This window comes from Chiloscyllium plagiosum, unplaced genomic scaffold, assembly GCF_037043375.1.
Source record: "Chiloscyllium plagiosum isolate Xiang-an unplaced genomic scaffold, Cpla_swu_hap1 HiC_scaffold_19, whole genome shotgun sequence".
Taxonomy (NCBI): Eukaryota; Metazoa; Chordata; class Chondrichthyes; order Orectolobiformes; family Hemiscylliidae; genus Chiloscyllium; species Chiloscyllium plagiosum.
The window spans coordinates 28,977,695-28,991,301 of record NW_028270157.1 but is presented as its reverse complement, the minus strand read 5'-3'; the positions used below and the strand labels follow the sequence as shown (position 1 = coordinate 28,991,301).

Genomic DNA, 13,607 nt, shown 5'->3' with positions numbered 1-13,607 from the left:
TAGCCCTCTATACTATCAACGACACCTCCAACCTGTGTGTCATCTGCAAAGTTACTAACCAACCCCTCAATCTCCTCATCCAAGTCATTTATAAAAGCTACAAAGAGCAGAGGCCCAAGAACAGAGCCCTGCGGTATCCCACTCAACACTGACCTCCAGGCAGAATACTTTCCAGCTACAACCACTCTCTGCCTTCTGTCAGCCAGCCAATTCTGAATCCAGATAGCCAAATCTCCCTGTATCCCATACTTCCTGACTTTATGAATGAGCCTACAATGAAGAACCTTATCAAATGCCTTGCTGAAGTCCGCACACACCACATCCACTGCTCGACCTTCATCGACCTGTATTGTCACCTCCTCAAAGAACTCTAAGATTTGTGGGGCATGACCTGATTGCCTTTAATCATACTATGCTTTACCAAATAGTCATAAATTCTATCCCTCAGATAAACCTGAAACACAGGAATAAAACATTTGAAATACAAATTCTATTGGAATAAGTGCAGATATCACATTTCCAGTTTTGTTTTAGCTCAGGCTGACCACATACCATTTTTTGTGCATTAAGAATTACCATTTGTCTTAAGTCTGTGTGGTTTATCAGCCTGTGGATGTTTACTAGTAGTTTTAAATCCATTTGAGCTTGAATTTAAAAACAGTTTCTAAAACTATGATATTAGATGTTTGTAACAATCTGTACATTTATTCTCAAATAGTAGAAATTTATAGATTGCCTCCAACAAATAATTAAAATGATGGATTAATGTCTACATATAAAGAGAAGATTTGGTTATAATTTTTACATCATTTATCTGCAAGACCAATACAAAAAAAAATCATTCAGGTAATAGGTACAGAAAACTGCCTCAGTAGTACTAACATTTGTAATATTCCCGTGTTCTTTTGAAGAATCAAAATCTCAGTACAAGTTAGTGTTGCAATCCAAGCAGTTAAACTATACATGAGTTGCTAAAAAATTATTCAAAAGGACAGTGCCCACATTAGAAAGCCATAAAATCTATTTCAGAACATGATTTGAATGCTGCAGTGGTGTGAGTTACATGCTTTTGTTCATTTCTAACAAAGTTGAAATCTTGCTAATAAAGGTTACTTCAATCAAGTAAATGAAAGTACATTAGAAAATCCTTGCATAATACCTCTATAATAAAAGCACTGATTGTGAAGAACTAAATGTGTGCTAATGGATTACAACAGTACTATAACAATGGATTGAGCAGGCTGATTTGCTTTAATTAACCTGTTCAGAGATAATACACTTCTGGAGCACGTAGGACTTGAACCCAGGCCTTCTGTCCCAGAGGCAGGGACACTCCGACTCTGCCACAAGAACTCTTTGAGTATGCTAATTAAGAACAGGCATAACTTGCTCCAGCTGCCAATTGATGGATCAGTTCACTTCAAAAATGCAATAGCAGAATAGGAAAGGCATTATTCTAATTTGGTATTTAGATTCTTGATGAAAGTATTGAATGTTTGCAACGCTAATTGAAAGTTTTTTTTTCAATAATCTTGATTCTTTAATGATGAAAAGAAGAACGTGTGTGAAACTTTGGAACCTTGAAAGCAGTAAGCTATCATTTTTTTGAAGGATTTAAAACCTATTAACATCAATTTTGACTAATTATTTTCCCACCAATTAATTAGATTTTTTTTCTGATCAGTGAATCAGTATAAAGCAAGTTCTTCAATTTGGAGAAAGAAAATCGTTTCTCTGTTTTCTTACCATCTAACTTAAAAGATCCTTTGCAGATAATGCAGGCACATGCGCATGTATCACAATGTACAACAGATGGGAAGAACTTAACATTGGAATTCAGTGTTGTAATGTGGAGGAGTCTGAATTGGACTGGGGTGGACAAAGTTAAAAATCACACAACACCAGGTTATTGTCCAACAGGTTTATTTGGAAGCACTAACTTTCGGAGTGCTGCTCCTTCAGGTAGCTGTGTAGCAGGGCCACAAGACCCTGCTAAAGGTATAGCAAAAGATTAGTGTTATGTAACTGAAATGATATGCTGAACAAACTTAGATTGCCATTATGTCTTTCATCTTTTAGAATGGGTTGTAGGAACAAATTTAGGTTTGTTCAGCATATCATTTCAGTTGCATGACACTGTAATCTTTCATTCTAAGTTCTGTGTCTTATGATCTTGTTCCAAAGCTACCTGTTGAAGGAGCACCACTCCAAAAGCTAGAGCTTCCAAATAAACCTGTTGGACAATAACCCAATGTTGTGTGAGTTTTAACTTCTGTGTTGTAGACATAAGGTTTAAGATGTCTTAAAGAATAGAAGATTCCCAGCATTTGATGTGAGGATTTACTGAGGTATTGTAGATGCTTAATTGTACTAGCAAGTTTAATTCAGACTAACTATTTATCATGCTGGTGAAAACCACATTAAGAGGATATGGGATCAATCTCAAAGGAATAGTGAAAAGACAGAAATACTTCAGTAAAATCATGTTAAATGTTTGGAATTGTGAGGTGGCCAAGACTAATAGCTAATAATCATAAGTGTTCCTGTGTATACCTGTACTGCATAAGGTATAGTATGAACATGGTGGTGGACTGAGACAACAGATGGATTGTACGTATGCGGTGTTTTTAATGTCTTGTGTTTAGTGTTATGAAAATAACTTGTTTTACCTGCCCTAGTATGTAATATTACAGCATTATTTCAATTATTATGAAACTTGATAGCAGTAATATCCTTTTGGACATCTATTCTCAATAAATTTAGACAGCAATGTGTGGCTCCTGCCTTGGAGATAGTAGGAAAGGAAAAATATTTCTGCACATTTTTAAGTTGAAATTTTGAGTGATGAGCTGCGGCATTTGGGGAAAACAATGATCTAATCTTGCCAGTAAATCTCCATTTGGTATCTCATGATAACATCTAAAATGTGCTTCACTTTAAATCGGTTAAAAATGTAACAATGGAATAGTGTTATATCTTGCTACCACATCTCAATCATGTGTATGGTTGCAATAATATATCTCTTAGAAATTATCTTAATCTACAGATGCAAATGGCATTATTTTACTATTATCTACAGACAACTGTATTCTTGAACTGTTCTTAAAAAGATGGTTTCAGGCGATAGATTGTATGATCAAGATTAAATATTTTCAAATTAAACTAGATTGAACCATACCTTGTGTACTGTGTGTAATTTAAGATTTTAAATTGAATATATAATTTGTAATGAAACTAGGGTGCTCTATTACAATGTATTCATTTATGACAACAAAGTACTGAAAGTAAGTGGATCAGACATTGCAATTTGTGATTTTGTTGGAAAGTGATGCTGTGTATGTGACTCTGATCTGTGGGATAGCTCTCTTCCTTAGGCATCTGGCTCCTCCAGTTGATGAGGAGGAAGGTACACGGATGATAGGGCTGTGATTGTCTATGGCCTGTCTCCTGTTTCTATCAAATGCATGATCACTGGCAGGAAGTCTGTCCAAAGCTGCTGCTCTTGTTCTCTTCATGCTAATTGATTTGCGACCGTTCCTGAGAGTACTTACAGTCAACCATAGGCAACGTGAGCCACATATAATGGGCATCCAGGATGTTGTGCACAAAAGGGCATTATTGATCAATCTAGCAGAATTCATTATCATCATGTTGAATGCACACACAATTACCTGAAGAATGCTAGTAAAAAGCACCATAAGAAAGGCCAATAGAATTTTATATTTCATAACTAGAAGTAGAAAGTGCAACTGTGAAAGAATAAATATCAGTTTATGCATTGTGGATATGCCATATTGCATGTTGGATACTCAGTTCAGAACATGCATACATTAAACCAGCTAATTACAGACATGGCAAACTCCAATACAATTCTTTGGCCTAGTTGCCATATTTATTCAGAAGCCTTGCATGACTACAGACTAGAGAGACCCTCGAACAGATAGGATCAACTTTGCCGTATCTGCAGATAAAACTTACATTGGCTTTCACATGAAATTAAGATTTAAAATGACAAGATTTAAGAAGAGTCCAATGCCATATCTCAACTATGTAACGATAAGACTCCAGTGATTGTTAAACTTTGAACCCTGACAATATAACCACCCTAATTTAATGATCACTGCATTATTATGCTCTAATTTTCATATTTTACCGAAAATGATTATCTGACTTACCTCAATTCAATAAACTTAGTTGCAGAATTAAGTTGTGATTTGTTGACGCAAAACTACGGTTTGCTCTGGCAGTTGTGGCATCTCGAAGTCAACTTCATTGGGTTGATGTCTTTCTTCACATCATGTCATGCACTGTTTTAGATTCAATACCAAGACTTTCCTCTTTTCCTGCTTAGTCTTCCTAGTTAGCCCAGACTATCTTGTAATTAGCTCTTTTATACTTATATTTCAGTCTTGAAATCTAACTCTTGAAGAACGAAATCACCTAGTCAGCAAATGATTCTGCATGTGGAAATTTGTAGAATAGGCAATGGCAACTTGTACTAATGGTGGTCCTGTTTACTACACAGACACAATGTACATTGAGAATGGAGGGCCAAATGAATATTAGGGTATTTATTGTAGAGAAACTTTAATTTTGCACCTATTCTGCTGTTTCTTAAGGAGTGATGATGATTTATTTCCACTCTACTTTGATGGATTCTGAGATGGCTAGTAAGTCTAGTGCATCATCTGCAGAAGCTGGTGCCTGTACAGCAGGGGGTATTTGAAGGGCTAGTACATTAGTCAGTGAAGATTTGTGTGCTCCCTGCAGCATCTGCATGCTGCTAATGAAAGTTTGTATATAGTACCATTTGAGAAACTGGGAACATGCAGAACGTGTCATCCATTGTTCCCGTGAGTCAGCCTACTTGCCACAAAGTCAACACTGCCCTCTTAGACAGTATAAATGTTATTTCCCCTTTTTTTATTTCAGTAATTCTTGCCAGTTGTCCTGATGACTACAGATGGAAAAACTTCAACAGAATGTCAATAGTACCCAAATTTTATACAACCAAATGACTATTTAGTTCATGGAACATTACAGGCCCTTCGGCCCTCGACATTGCACCTGTGGAACCAATCTGAAACCTATCTATCCTACACCATTCCATGTCCATCCATGTGTTTATCCAATGACCATGTAAATGTCCTTTAAAGTTGGCAAGTCTACTACTATTGCAGGGAGTGCATTCCATGTCCCTACCACTGAGTAAAGAAAATACCTCTGATATCTGTCTTATATCTATCACCACTCCAATTTAAAGCTATGTCCCCTTGTGCTAGCCATCAGCATCTGAGGAAATAGGCTCTCACTGTCCACCCTATCTAACCTCTGATTATCTTATGTCCCAATTAAGTCATCTCTCAACCTTCTCTCTAACGAAAACAGACTCTAGTCCTTCAGTCTTTCCTCATAACACCTTCCTTCTATACCAGGCAACATCCCAGTAAATCTCCTCTGCACCCTTTCCAAAGCTTCCGTGTCCTTCCTATAATGCAGTGACCAGAACTGTACGCAATACTCCAAGTACCAGAGTTTTGTACAGCTGCAGCATGATATCATGGATCCCTAACTCGATCCCTCTCCCAATAAAAGATAACACATCGTATGCCTTCTTAACAAATCTATCAACCTGGGTGGCAACTTTTTCAGGGATCTATGCATATGGACACTGAGATCTCTCTGCTCATCTACACTACCAAGAATCTTACTATTAGCCCAGTACTCCTTAGTCCTGTTGCTCCTTCCAAAGTGAATCACCTCATACTTTTCAGCATTAAACTCCATTTGCCACCTCAGCCCAGCTCTGCAGCTTATCTGTGTTCCTCTGTAACCTGCAACATCCTTCAGCACTATCCACAACTCTACTGACCTTCGTGTCATCCGCAAATTTACTAACCCAACCTTCTATGCCCTCATCCAGGTCATTTATAAAAATGACAAACAGCAGTGGCCCCTTGCAGTACATCACTAGTAACTGAACTCCAGGATGAACATTTCAAATTAATCACCACTGTGTGTCTTTAGCTAGCTAATTTCTGATCCAAACCGTGAAATAACCCTCAATCCCATGCTTCTGTATTTTGTGCAATAGCCTACTGTGGGGTTCTTTTATCAAGTGCCTTACTGAAATTTGTTAACCTTAAGTAGACAGTGTAAATTGTCTGCTGTGACTGGCAATGAAGCTGCACTGCTATTCATGAGGCTTTTGATTTGGTGTCTGTGTGCCACATTTATGAAGAGTAAATTTATTTTAATTCTTGACAACTCAGAGTTGCAGTCAATTTCAAAATGTTGGAAGGTGCACCAGAAATATTTTGGCTAGTTGTGTATCTCGTATGAATGGAAAATAAACTCTGTTTAAGGCTGTCCAAACAAAACCACTGAGAAGGTATACACCTGTAGAAATTTATGTTGCATAACACACAAACCACAGCTGAGTTCATCCTGTACAATCCATAAGACATGAAACAGAAGTAGGCCATTCAGCCCATTGAGTCTGCTCCATCGTTCATTGAGATCAAAGCTAATCTGATCTTCAACTCCAATTTCCTGCCTTTTTCCTTTAATTCTGACTGATTTTAAAAAGCTGTCTCAGCCTTGAATATACTAACAACTCAGCTTCTCAAGCCCTCAGTGGTTAAAAAAATTGTCAGTTTCACTACCCTCTGAGAAAACAAACATTCCTCATTTACCTTAAATGGACAAACAATTACTCTGAGATAAGTCCCTATCATCCAAGACTCCCCCACAAGGGGAAACAGCCTTTCCTCATTTACCCTGTCTAGTCCCCTCATCTCGTGTTTTGATAAGGTCACCTATTGTTTCTCTTAAATCCCAATGAGTACAGGCCCAACCTACTTAGGTTCTCCTCATAACAGAGATCCAAGAGGTTGGATCAGCTGTGTGAACCTTCTCTGGACTGTCTCCAGTTCTAGTCTATCTTTCCTTTGGATAAGGAGACCAAACTTGTTTATAGTATCCCAACTGTGGTCTGACAGTTACTTTGCCAAAATAAAGTCTCCCTACTTTTATACTTCATTCCCTTTTGAAATAAAGACCAATGCTCCATTTGCGTTCTATATTAAATGCTGAACTTGGATGCTAGCTTTTTGTGATTCATAGACAAGAACTCCCAAATCCTTCGGGTCTGTCACTTTCTGCAGTTTTTCTCCATTTAAATAATATTCAGCTCCTCTATTCTTCCTGCCAAAGTGCATAAGCTCACATTTTCCCACATTGTATTCCATCTGTCAAATTTTTGCCTGACTACTTGACCTTTCTATGTTCTGCAGACTTGGTGCAATCCTTACCATTTGCCTTCCTGCCTGTTTTTCTATTATCCAGATTTGGCGAGGTACATTCTCTTTCCTCATGCATGTCATTCCTACCGCAGCAAAGCAATGATGATCCCCATTGACACTGTCCTTTAGATGTCAACAAGCCCGCTGAGAATTTCCAGCATTCTTTTTATTTCAAATTGTCAGTGTTGCATGCTATTTTGCTTTTTGTCATCGTGTGCTTTAGAGTCTCTGGTGCAATAACCTTTATGTCTCCTTCCTATTCAACAGACTTCAGTCGCAGAACTCTGTCTAGTGCATGTGTAATTTGGATTAGCAATGCATTAAATGTCATCTGCCAGATACAGACTCATATTCTCCATTTCTTCCTGTTCTGATTATAATCTTTTGTTGCTCACCCAAAGCTATAGTACAGTTGCATTGTTTGAGTCATCTATCAATGTTTACTCTTCACATGAATGATTAGAGACACAGTCCTAATATCAAAACCCATTAATCTTCACTTCAATAAATCAATACTTTATCTGTTGCAGAATCTATTCTCTAATCATACTGGACTTAACTTGTGTGTGTATATTTGAAAACTTGTGACAAAATCAAATGTAGTCCCCTTCCCCAGCAGAAAGGTTTGAGTGGGTTACCAGTTGGTTGTTAAAGGAAAACAAGAAATTATTTTTCCAGAAGCAAGGTGTAGCTTGCCTCTAACTGAAACGGAGCCAGTGAGCTTACATGAAAATTTTCAGGAATATGTGGGTGAGTTGGTGGGAAAGGTAGGTAGATGTTGAATGGGAACAGGTCTGAAATTATTGTTTTAGGATGGAAACAAAACTAGGAATGGGTGTAGCACTTAGTCATAGAGATATACAACATGGAAACAGACCTTTCTGTCTATCTTGCCCATGCTGGCCAGATACCTAAATAAATCTAGTCCCATTTGCCAGCATTTGGCCCATATCCCTTTTAAACCCTTCCTATTCATGTACTCATCCAGATGCCTTTTAAATGTTGTAATTGTATGAGCCTCCTTCACTTCCTCTGGCAGCTCATTCCAGATACACACCACCCTCTGTTTGAAAAGGTTTCCCCTTGGGTACCTTTTCAAATCTTTTTGCTCTCACCTTAAACCTAAGCCCTCTAGTTTTGGACTCCCCTATCCTGAGGAGAAGAACTTCGCTGTTCACCCTATCCATGCCCCTCATGATTTTATAAGCTTCTATAAGATTACCCCTCATTCACCAATGCTCCAGGGAAAATAGCCTCAGTCTATTGAACCTCACCCTACAGCTCAAACCTTCCAATGCTGGCAACATCATTGTAAATCTTTTCTGAGTCCTTTCAAGTTTAACAACATCCTTACGAAAGCACAGAGACCAGAACTGAACCCAGTATTCCAAAAGTAGCCTTATCTAGTGTCCTGTATAGTTGCAACATGACCTTTCAACTCCTATACTCAATGCATTGACCAAGAAAGGAAAGCTTACCAAACACCACCGTCACTATCCTGTCAACCTGTGACTCTGCTTTCAAGGAACATGAATTGCACTCCAAGATCTCTTTGCTGAAAAATGTGTTGCTGGAAAAGCGCAGGTCAGGCAGCATCCAAAGAGCAGGAGACTCGACATTTCGGGCATAAGCCCTTCTTCAGGAATGAGGAAGATGTGCCAAGCAGGCTAAGATAAAAGGTAGGGAGGAGGGACTTGGGGGAGGGGCGTTGGGAATGCGATAGGTGGAAGGAGGTTAAGGTGAGGGTGATAGGCCGGAGAGGGAGTGGGGACGGACAAGTCGGGAAGAAGATTGCAGGTCAAGAAGGTGGTGCTGAGTCCGAGGGTTGGGACTGAGATAAGGTGGGTGGAGGGGAAATGAGGAAGCTGGAGAAATCTCCATTCATCCCTTGTGGTTGGAGAATTCCTAGGCAGAAGATGAGGCACTCTTTCTCCAGGCGTCGTGTTGCAATGGTCTGGCGATGGAGGCGCCCCAAGGACCTGCATGTCCTTGGCGGAGTGGGAGGGGGAGTTAAAGTGTTCAGTCACGGGGCGGTTGGATTGTTGATGCGGGTGTCTCAGAGGTGTCCCCTGATACGTTCTGCAAGTAGGCGGTCTGTCTCCCCAATGTAGAGGCGGCCACATCGGGTGCAGCAAATGCAGTAAATGATGTGTGTGGAGGTGCAGGTGAATTTGTGACGGATATAGAAGGATCCCTTGGGGCCTTGGAGGGAAGTGAGGGGGGAGGTGTGGGTGCAAGTTTTGCATTTCCTGCGGTTGCAGGGGAAGGTGCCGGGAGTGGAGGTTGGGTTGGTGGGGGGGTGAGGACCTGATGAGGGAGTCACGGAGTGAGTGGTCTTTCCAGAATGCTGATAGGGGAGGGGAGAGAAATATATCCTTGGTGGTGGGGTCTGTTTGGAGATGGCAGAAATGACGAAGGATGATACGATGTATCTGGAGGTTGGTGGGATGGTAGGTGAGGACCGGTGGGGATCTGTCCTGGTGGCGGGGTTCAAGGGCGGAGGAGCGAGAAGTGGAGGAGATGCGGTGGAGAGCATCGTCAACCACGTCTGAGGTTGACGATGCTGCACCTCCTCCACTTCCCCCTAAAACCACTTAAAGACCTCCACTCACCACCGGGCCAATTACCTGCCTTCGTGGCAGTCGGGATGGGATGGTTTTCTGACTGTGGAAACAGAGCAACCTGTCTGATGGGTTGTGTGTGTCTGCCTTCATTTGGCCCAATCTGGGGTAGGGATGAGTATATCTTCATTCACCACAATCCTCATCCCACATGAGGTGGTGGATGGTGATAATGTCACTGGGCCAGTAATCTAGAGTCCCAGGCTAATGATTTGAAGACATGGGTTCAAATCCCACAAGGGCAGATGGTGAAATTTTGAATTAAGTAAAAATCTGAAATTATATTTTTAGAAAGTGGACTGAATGGTGACCACTGTCATAAAACCACAATTGGATCGCTAACGTCTTTTTAGGGAAAGAAGCTTGCCATCCTTACCTGGTCTGGCCTACATGTAACACCAGACCCATTTCTTAGGATCTGCAAGCTGTCAGCCTCAGTTTGACTACTGTTGAGGCCTGTGATTGAATGAGAAGCTTACTAGTCATCTCGTAAGCTGATAGGATCTGGAACTGGCAGCTTCCTTGGTGGGTGGTAATGCGACTGAACAAACCCAGCCCATGCTTTGGCTGCATTTCTTCAAGTTGTCGTCTGAATATTGTGTGTTAGCAATAATTCGACAAGAAAATTTTAGTTTGGATCTTCAATGTACTGTGGGTTCTCTCCTTAGCTTTCCTGCCAGGAAGCAGGACCTTGGTAATTATTCAATGATTTATAATAAAGTACTGTGATACCTTTTGTGGTGAGGAGGCTGTCTTGCCCAGAGCATGGGAGCGCATACCTGCTGTTGGTATTGATCTGATTCACAAGCTAGCTGCTTATCTAAGAGAACCAACTCCATCTCACTGCAAGTACAGGATGGCTTCATCAGAATTAAACATGGTTTTGAGGAGACCAGATTTAATTCAAGTTGTGTGTTTACATTCAGAAGGGTGATTAGGGAAGAAACTATTCCCTTCTGTTGGTGAGTTAGTGATGAGAGGATAAACGATTGAAAATGATCAGCCAGTTGCTGAACCAAGTGTTGAGGTATGATTTCTTTAAACAGTGTTATTCAAGCATAATTTCCTTTGCCATATACTGTACTCGTTGAGGCAGCAACCATTAAGCATTTCTGGGGAGAAGTGGGTGAATACTTAATACAGAAATATTAAAATGAATAAGGGTCTTGTAGTGCGGTGGATATATCACTATCCCTTGACCAGAAGATCCAGGGGCAAGTGTAGCTCCCCTCGAAATACTGTAACATGATTGTACAGCTTAATTTAATAAATACATATAAACAGGGAGATGTTGTTGCAGTAAGATCACTGTTCTGGCAAGCAGGCTAATGTTCTGGGGTCATGAGTTCAAATCCCACCAAGACAGTTGGTGGAATTTAAATTCAATTAGTAAATCCAGAAAATAAAGCTAGTCTTTGTAATGACAACTATCATCAATTGTTGTAAAACCACATCTGGTTTACGAATGCTCTTTTTAGTAAAGGAAATCTGCCATCCTTCTTGGACTCTCAGCAATAGTGTTCCCCCCTACATTCTTGTGGAAATGGCATGGCAAGAAACTACCTAGTCATGTACAACAAATGTTGACCTTGTCAGTAAAATACACATCCCATGATAGAAGGTGTGGTCAAGAGCTTGATTTTTGCATTTGATCCAGCTCATTACTGAAGTAATACAACACTCCTCTGCTATAAACTTATGTTTCTGTGTCATTGTGGATTAGAGATTTCTTTAGCTTTACTGTGCATTCCTTCTAAGTAGACTGATATAGTATCATATTTTAAATGCCTGTAATGTTGCGTGTTGACTTGTGCAATTGAATACAAGCTGCTGATCTATAAATCTGGACACGAGTAACCTTTTGGCATTGCAGACATAGGAGATATGTGGATAAATTGAGCCACAAAAATTTTGTGGTGCCAAATAACTGGCTGTTGAGTGTTGGAGCTAAATTAAACTACTTTCTGCTGATCAAGCTTGAAAGTCGGGCTTGCTCCTGCGGCTGAGAGAGTGAAGCTGCCTCAGTGGTGATTTCCTGAGGGAGTTTCCAGTGTTTTGCTTGTGTTCTCTGACAATGGAATGATGACATACATGTTAGCTGCTGCATTTGAATTTGATTACGTGCAACAAATGAGTTGGCAGCGAGCAGTGTACTGCTGAGGATCTATGTATGTAACGAGGAGTAATATTTGCTGCAGTCACTGTCTTTAATGCTGCTACACTGCTGGACTAATTGATCATCTTGTTTGAGTTTTTAACAATGCCATGGATTTGTTATGTGGACTTGGCCATGAACTTAACAGTGATTTTGGTAAGTAAGGTACAGGACATTTTGCATTATAGTTCTCTCCAGAGCTGCTGCTGCTGTGTTAAAGTTGTTTTTTAAAAAAAAAATAGAATTATTGTCTGACTTCAAATAACTTCTGCTGAACATTTTCTTCTAAATGAGACAGAATATTACTTTGATTTTGTCACAGCTTTTTTCAATAATTCAATTGTTTAAGACAGCATTTATGAATATGTAGCTATAGTTATTAATCGGATAAAAGCTGCTTGATCAGGTTGTTGTTTTACTGTGGAGGGAGCAGAGATGGGAGTTTGAGTGGGATTTAATATGGAGATTTATAGTTTATTTTCTGAATCTGCTATGCAGTACAAGGCATGTTTTTCAGCTGTACAATTAGTCCAGAGTTTCTGTTTAACTTTTTTTTAAATTTGTGTAGTTTACCAAACCATTGCAAATGATTGTAGAGTATTAAATACAAGTTGCATTTTGTGATATTTATGCTTGTTTAGAAATCAATGCAACTTCTGCCATAAAACTGACCAGATTAACCTCTATTGCAGAAGTCTGTTAATTTGCACTTGTTTATGGATCACTGAGAAGACTTCAAAATTTAACTCCTTTTAGACAAAAGGATACATAGCAGCAGGCAATGTTACGATTTGTTGAGAAGCTTGATCAATATGTATTTCAGTTTGGACAAATTTAATTGAAGCATTGCTGAATATTCCTTCTGATTATATGTAGTTATGCACATTTGAAGAATTTATTGTTGCACTAAATCTAATGCTGTGCAATGCCAGAGGGTTTACACTATTAGATGTAAATTATCTGGAAATAAGTACATGTGGTCATATTGGAAACACCCCATTATACTGCATTTCCCATGGCTAAGCTACACAATACTGGACACTACAGCCAATTAAGTATGGTCAATCCACCTAGCCTGCACATTTTTGGACTGTGGGAGGAAACTGTGCACCCAGAGGAAACCTATGCAGACATGGGAGAACATACATAATCCACTCAGATATTCACCCCATGCTGTGATTGAACCCGGGTCCCTGGTGCTGTGAGGCAATAGTGCTAACTACTGAGTCACCGTGCTGCCTGAATGGCATCTATTGAATATTGTGTATACGCAATGCCAAACATACCCAAAACAATTGACGCAATGTAACGTCTGCTTAGCTGATTTGAAATTTACAAACTATTTAATACCTGACCAAGAAGAAAGTTCATTTGTTAGAGGAAACTTAATATCACTGAACAATTGTGGGGCCTCAAGTTTAAGTGTACAAACTGTGTGAAATAGCTGTCTATGCAAAATGGATTTTGGTCGGAGGTCATTTTTGAACACGCAGTCTGTATATAGCGGAGGCTGGAGGCTCAATGGAA

The 13,607-nt window shown here is 39.7% G+C and overlaps 1 protein-coding gene across 7 annotated transcripts in view; it reads left to right on the top strand.

Moving 5' to 3' along the window:
- grip1 (glutamate receptor interacting protein 1) overlaps positions 1-13,607 on the top strand; it is a 459,039-nt gene that overhangs the window by 299,871 nt on the left and 145,561 nt on the right. The window contains exon 1 of one of the 7 annotated variants that reach the window (XM_043709638.2): positions 11,986-12,236. The exons of the other annotated variants lie outside the window; for them this stretch is intronic. Within the exon in view, the coding sequence (XP_043565573.2) occupies positions 12,191-12,236 (46 nt within the window). The 5' untranslated portion in view covers positions 11,986-12,190. Of the gene's footprint in view, positions 1-11,985; positions 12,237-13,607 lie in introns of those variants that run through there. 7 annotated transcript variants of the gene reach the window in all.